Here is a 7,206-nt window from a genome sequence, read left to right as displayed (position 1 = left end):
TTTTTCCACAAATGATTGCCACAACTAGAGGTGGTTGTTTAGAAAGCAAATCGATCTTTTTCTATTCAATACATCGATATTATTCTGATGGTTCAATTGAAAACATAAATTTTTTTTAAGTATCGAGTAATTTTCAAAATAGCTGGTAAATAATAGAATTAACTATTCAATTGTTCAATTATTTTTCGCGCGGAGTTACTAGCGTTAACTCATAGATTGTGTTACGAAGAAAACAGATTAAAAGTTTTCATGAGAAAACTGGAAAATGTCAACAGCTTTTCAAAAAATTAGATCGATTCTATGCTCGAGTGATTTCGATTTATATCGAATAAACAATAGATTTTATTAAAATTAATTTTATATCAGTCTGTTACTAAAAAGCCAGTTTTAAAATTTTTACTTACGAAACCTATAATGGAAAATGAATTATTACTTACCAAATCTAATATATGTCGAACATGTTTACTTTCCTACAATGAAATGTGTTCTATATTTGATAAAATTAGTATTGAAGACAACAAAGAATACATAATTGATATTTTAGAAAAATTTACTTCATTGCAGGTACCTTCAACAACATTTGAATTAATATAAATTTATTTGATAATGAATTTCTAGCTTTCAAGGAAAGATAACGTTCCTCATTTTATTTGTAAATTATGTGTTCAACAACTTGAACAGTCGTTTTTATTCAAACAGAAGTGTTATAATTCTATAAAAAAATTAGAGAGTGATTTAGAAAAATATCGATATTTATCAAATTCGGAAAATGATTTGAATAACGATGCAGAAAATAATCTTTCTCCTACGTTTAGTAATTATGAAGATACTAATAGTTCAACATATGAGCCCAAACATCGATGCACAATTTGTAATAAAACTTTTGTGACTTTAGAGGAATTAGAAAAGCATAAGAACAAACATGTAGACATAAAAAAACTAACTTGTAAAGTTTGTGGAAAAATTTTTAGCAGGTAAGTTTATTTTGAATTTAATATTTATATAATGGTTAAATGAAAATTCACTGAAGTTTATAGTATTTTTCTGAAGTAAATAAGTATTTATTTAATATTTGCTTGTATTAAGGACAAAATTATGTTTTCTCTTGTGCTATTATGATGTAGTGATTCACTTTTGATTAAAATTATATGAAAAAATATCAATCTTTGAGGTATTCAAGTGTAAAACGACACATGACGGCTCACAGTGGATTAAAACCACATTCATGTCCAATATGCCATCGATCTTTCACTCAATCTGGGACGCTATCGTTACATATGCAAATGCACAAAGAATATACTCATGTAAAAAACAATATTAAATCTGTAGAAAAAAAATCTCATTTGTGCTCTACTTGTGGAAAATCTTTTAAACAATCATCCACATTAACAATACATATAAGAAGCCATAACGGAGAGAAACCATATGTTTGTAAAGTTTGTAATAAAAGGTATGTTATCAAAATTTATATAATAATCGTCGGTGTTGCAGGTTTTCCTTTAACCTGGTGAACCGGTTCACCAGCCAAATGAACAACTGTACTGCTCACTTAAATAAAGAAAACAAATCTCATCTCACTCTGCGAAAAGCTGTTTGTTTATTCGCTTCCTTTTTGTGCTCCTTTCATTTCAGTCCACAAACATAAAATATTCTTCACCCTGCATGAACAATTTCATTCGCAAAAAATTCAAGGAACCTTTCTCTTTCTCACATATTAGGTTAAATTGAAAATAAAACAAAAACTATACGAGGTAACTCATAAATAAATTCTTTTATCCATTCCATGAATATAACTAGGAGTCAATCTTATATTGAGCAGTGTAATTTGTTAACAACGACGTTGTATAGGATTTGTATAATTTTAGATTTGTATCTAATAGTTTATTAGCATCACATTCAAGGATCCACTCCGGTGAGAAACTGTATTCTTGTAAATTTTGCGATAAATCCTTTACTCAATCTAGTGGAATGAATAAACATTTGAAAACGCATTTGAATGTTAAACAATATCAATGTAACTACTGTCCCAAATTATTTTCGTCTTCTTCTTATCGCAATATTCATCATAGAAAACATACAGGTAAGGGTAATAGATAATTATTTGCATATACGAGGTGACCCGAATGTTTCTTTTATTAAAAACCTTATTTATTTGCAATATGTGAAATTTGCAATAAGCAAATGGTTGATAGGAATTTAAAATTAACTTGTAGAAAAATTGCCCAGTGGAATGATTTTCAAAGAGATAGAAGTGGAATATTGACTTGAGTTTTACAAGATTTCTAAGTACTTTTGACTGAAATTTTTCTAGAATTGTTATATTCGAGTTCATTGGAGTGCCACATAATTGTATACCATAATTCCAGATGCGTTTCAGCGTGATTTTGTATAGTAGCAGTTGTTGATTGTTAATTGGGATCTTCAGACTATTAACAGTACAGTTTATTGATATTTCGACCCAATTTCTTTCCCTTAGTTAGTGTGGGTCTTCTTTAGTGTTAGTCGTCGGTCTATAACTCACAAGGACTTACTAGAATGGTTGTAGGACAAAAATTTTATTATAAAATGTCTGAAATTCATTAAATTCAGTTGAAAAGTTGTGCCATCTTTATGTTAGACCTAACCTAACCTAACCTTTTTGGGTTTTACATGATTTCTGAGTACTTTTGACTGAAATTTTTCTAGAATTGTTATATTCGAGTTTATTTTAGTGCCACATAATTGTATACCATAATTCCAGATGGGTTTCAGCCTTATTTTGCATAGTAGCAGTTGTTGATTGTTAATTGGGATCTTCAGACTATTAACGGTACAATTTATTGATATTTCGACCCAATTTCATTCACTTAGTTAGTGTGCGTCTTCTTTAGTGTTAGTCGTCGGTCTATAACTCACAAGGACTTACTAGAATGGTTGTAGGACAAAAATTTTCTTATAAAATGGCTGAAATTTATTAAATTCAGTTAAAAAGTTTTGACATTTTTATGTTAAGGTTTAACACTTTTCAAACGATCCTTGTGACTAAAGTCTGTAACTCAAAAAACTTTTTCGAGTAATTATCAAACAATTATCCATACAAAGTGAATGAAAATACCCAAATTTTGTTGAAAAGTTTTGTCATTTTTATTTTCAGGTGGAAAACTTTTCAACCAATTTAGTTTCACATTTTTCAAATGCTGTAGTCAAAATCTGCCTTTGAAATATTAGTTTGACATTAGACGGTATACATACGGGGTGTCATCCAATTCGATGGTCGATAATCTAAAATTCAATTTTTTGTTTAAAAGTATGCAAAAACACGTTTCAGTTGCTTTTTTCCAAGTTTCACATTCTAATGTTAAGTAACTTGAAAGATATTATTGAAAATGATGAATTTCGTAACTTGTAGGCGAGAAACCTCTAATTTGTAATACTTGCGATAAATCATTCTATGATCCTAAGAATTTCAAGCAACACCAATTGATACATACAGGACATAAACCGTATCTATGTATCAGTTGCGGAAAAACCTTCAGGAGAAATTATCATTTAACTGTTCATATGAAAATACATACAAATCGACCTTCCACGGTATAATTATTTTATTAAAATTAAACTATTTGAAATATTTTGTTATTTATTTACCCAAAACTTTCCGTTATTCCCTTATTTGAAAAAAACTGCCCAAAAAATGTTGAGCACAAAATTTTCTACAAAAAAAGTCTAAAGTAATTTTTTCGTTGGAGCGACTATTTCTGAGTAAATCTCCCTCAACGTCGAAATTCGAAGTATCCGCTCGAGAATTCCTGCCAGTGCGAATTTAAACCAATTTACGTTCCAAACGCACATGGAAATTGCTCTAACTCTTGGAAAACTACTTCGTTTTCGAAAAATCAAAATGTATGATGATGATTAAGATCTCTACTTTCTACTCGGGTAAGCTGGCATAATTTTCGACTTAGGAAATTTTCGAAAATCTTGCGAGATGAAGAGGTACATCAACCACATAAACACTTGAATCAAATCAAACGAGAGATTTGTCGTTCGTGTTATTATAAATATTTTCATGGATTACTTCTTAGTTTCAAATGAACTCAATTTAAAAAAAAAGATCATGAACAATATCTTCGTTCTCGGTTGATTATTATATCAATATTCACAGTCTTCTTAATAGTTTCTCTTTCGCAAAAATGTTTGTACTCATATTGTGCTTTACAGTTTAAGCACCGGCACTTTTTGGAATTCTACGTCGTTTTCAAGTTATCCGCAATTCAAAATGGTTTTTATTAGATGAACCCATTTTATGGTGAAAATTTTGAGGTTAGGAAAAAATGCTTCAAGACTAATCTGTAGAGTATTTTGTCCTGTTCATTTTTTGCTCTAGCACTTTCTTTCGAATTCTTCGTAGTTTTCTAGTTATTCCCCATTCAAAATATTTTTGAACGTTTAAACCCATTTTATAATAGAAATTTTGAGGTTAGGAAAAAATTGGAACCTTTTTGTACAGAATGTTGTGCTCCGCATTTTTTCTCTGGGCAGTTTGTGTCAAAATCCTTGTAGTTTTCGAGTTATCCGCAATTCAAAATGGTCTTTATTAGATGAACCCATTTTAGGTGAAAATTTTGAGATTAGGAAAAAATGCTTGAAGACCAATCTGTACAGAATTTTGTGCTGTTCATTTTGTGCTCTAGCATTTTCTTTCGAATTCCTCATAGTTTCCGAGTTAATCGCGATTCAAAATATTTTTGAACGTTTGAACCCATTTTATAATAGAAATTTTGAGGTTAGGAAAAAATTTTAACCTTTTTGTACAGAATGTTGTGCTCCGCATTTTTTCTCTGGGCAGTTTGTGTCAAAATCCTTGTAGTTTTCGAGTTATCCGCAATTCAAAATGTTTTTTATTAGATGACCCAATTTTACGGTGAAAATTTTGAGGTTAGGAAAAAATGCTTGAAGACCAATCTGTACAGAATTTTGTGCTGTTCATTTTTTGCTCTAGCACTTTCTTTCAAATTCCTCGTAGTTTTCTAGTTATTCGCGATTCAAAATATTTTTGAGCTTCAAGTCCCAAAATTTCGAAAATCAGTGCCTGTAATTTTGTGTGACAACAATGTAATTTCTCAAATGACATGAAAATCTTACTAGGAAAGAATTGCGTCGAGCATAATGTCTATAAGTTGTAATTATATTACCAAATTCATCGCTAATAACCAACGTGGTTGATGCGAAATACGAAAAAAAAAACAAAAAATCGTACAATTTCTATGAAGTAAAGTTTTCGGTTAACCTTGTGAAGTGACAGAAACTGTCAAACCAAAAAAAAAATTATACGGTAACTTGGAAGAAGGAAAAAAACTGGGATAAGTCGGCAAGGAAAGTAACGAAAACGATAATGTTTCTGAAGAGACATACAAATTTATATTTGATTTAGTAAGTTCAGCCAAGACAGAAGAAAAAACTGTATCTCAGCTTATTAAGGTTTTTGACGAATAATTTAAAGCCCGAGCAATCCGTATTTGCTTTAAGGTACCAATTTTACATGACAAAAAATATGCGCCCAATGGGCTGGTAGGATACGAAGCTTAGAGGTAGGATGCGAGTTTGGAACCGAGCAGGGAGTGTCCCTTAGGGATCGATTCATATTTGGCAATAAAGCCTTTTATTACAAGATTAAGAGCGACATGTCAGTGAAGTTGTGTTAGAGAGACTAGAAGCACTTTCTACTCGTTATTGGAATCAAAACTTGCAATTGATCATGCTTTCTATTTTGATTCATCTCGTAGAGATGGCGTTTTCTAGGTAGGTACTAATATATTACATCGCTCAATAAATCGTGTGAGTGATACACATATGGTACTGCCATTGTCAAAGAAACACAGTGATAACTCCGTTTACTCTCAGTCAATCAAGAATAACGAGCTGATGAATCAGAGCAGTGTTTGGCCATGTTTATACGTGATAAATCAGATTTTTAGCGTGGATATGCGACAATAGATTCATCAGTTTGCTCCGGAATCAAAACGATCATCATCTAAGTGGACTGCAGACGGTGAACCACGTCCAAAGGCACAACAGTCAGCTGGGAAGGTTATGACTTCAGTATTTTGAGATGCGGATCGAATATTATTCATTAACTATCTTCAAAATAGCGAAAACTACATAAAGTTGTTGGATCGTTTTAATGCGAAAAACAAGACAAAACGGCCTCATATGTCGAAGAATTAGTCACTGTTTCACTAAGACAATGCGTCGATCCACAAGTCGATGGTTCAATTGAACGAATTATTTCCTTATCCACCGGATAATCCAGATCTGACCTCCAGTAACTACTGGCTATTCACTGATCTCAAAAAAATGCCCACCGGTAAGAAATTCAGCTCAAATGAAGAAGTAAATGATTAAGCTAAAACCTATTTTGCTCTTGAAGGAGATTACATTGATGAATAAAATCGATATTTGACAAAAAATGTGTGTCACACGACTTATTGAGTTGTCTGTTATTTATAACGTACGTGAATAATGTATCTAACTAGGACGTTTGAGCTAATCTCTAGGGTGGACTATTTTCTGTGGTCCACTTTGTATTAAAAAAATTCGAAACAAATAAAAAAATCCGTCCATGTTTTTTAATTGTATACAATAAATTTTGTGTGTTCGTAAAATTTTCATTGACATTTGATTAATTTATGAATATAATTCACGCTTCCCGTCATGAATTCTTTAATAATTAATTACCTGGAGTGACCTAGTTGTTACCACGAAATAGCATCGGTATTATCAAAAAATAATATCATTCTAATTGCGTTCAAATAAATTTATTTATATAAAAATGTATAAGAAACAAAAACGACGAAATTTAAAATCGATTCTCACTTTTTTTTGTTGCAATACAAATATTCCTTGGTGCACCAGAATCATCAACAACAAAACATCTTCATTTGAAAGGTTAGTGTATTTTGTAATAAAATTGAATAACTCAAAGCTTGACGTATTGGTATATGTGTTTCGAAAAATTCATTCGACCTTAACTACGACTACAGAATAGTTGCAGAATGGCACAATCTCAGTTCCCAATCGAGCGTCAAACACAGTTGCGATTTTCCTTTGCCCCACAAACCACAGATAAATAATTAGTGCTTGAAAATCGTGCTTTAAACACCACCTGTAGAATTCACAGGCTGCGCATCCACAAAGAACTGCAGGCTGAATCAACTGGCCATGCAAAAA

At 31.4% G+C, this 7,206-nt stretch overlaps 1 protein-coding gene across 4 annotated transcripts; it reads left to right on the top strand.

Moving 5' to 3' along the window:
* Positions 1-299: 299 nt before the first annotated feature.
* On the top strand, positions 300-3,607 carry LOC130900993 (zinc finger protein 501-like). 4 transcript variants are annotated; one of them, XM_057812029.1, is made up of 5 exons: positions 300-564; positions 619-974; positions 1,172-1,450; positions 1,866-2,080; positions 3,389-3,605. In XM_057812029.1, the coding sequence occupies exons 1-5, from the start codon at positions 415-417 to the stop codon at positions 3,574-3,576; spliced, it is 1,188 nt and encodes a 395-aa protein (XP_057668012.1). In that variant the 5' UTR covers positions 300-414; the 3' UTR covers positions 3,577-3,605. The 4 variants fall into 4 exon arrangements, with proteins under 4 accessions (XP_057668012.1, XP_057668013.1, XP_057668015.1 ...); XM_057812030.1 differs by lacking the exon at positions 1,172-1,450 and having other exon boundaries at positions 3,389-3,607; XM_057812032.1 differs by lacking the exon at positions 1,866-2,080 and having other exon boundaries at positions 3,389-3,607.
* Positions 3,608-7,206: the final 3,599 nt, after the last annotated feature.

The sequence above is a fragment of the Diorhabda carinulata genome, chromosome X (genome assembly GCF_026250575.1).
Source record: "Diorhabda carinulata isolate Delta chromosome X, icDioCari1.1, whole genome shotgun sequence".
Classification (NCBI taxonomy): domain Eukaryota; kingdom Metazoa; phylum Arthropoda; class Insecta; order Coleoptera; family Chrysomelidae; genus Diorhabda; species Diorhabda carinulata.
The sequence above is the reverse complement of the archived record's forward strand: the minus strand, read 5'-3'. Positions and strand labels throughout refer to the sequence as shown.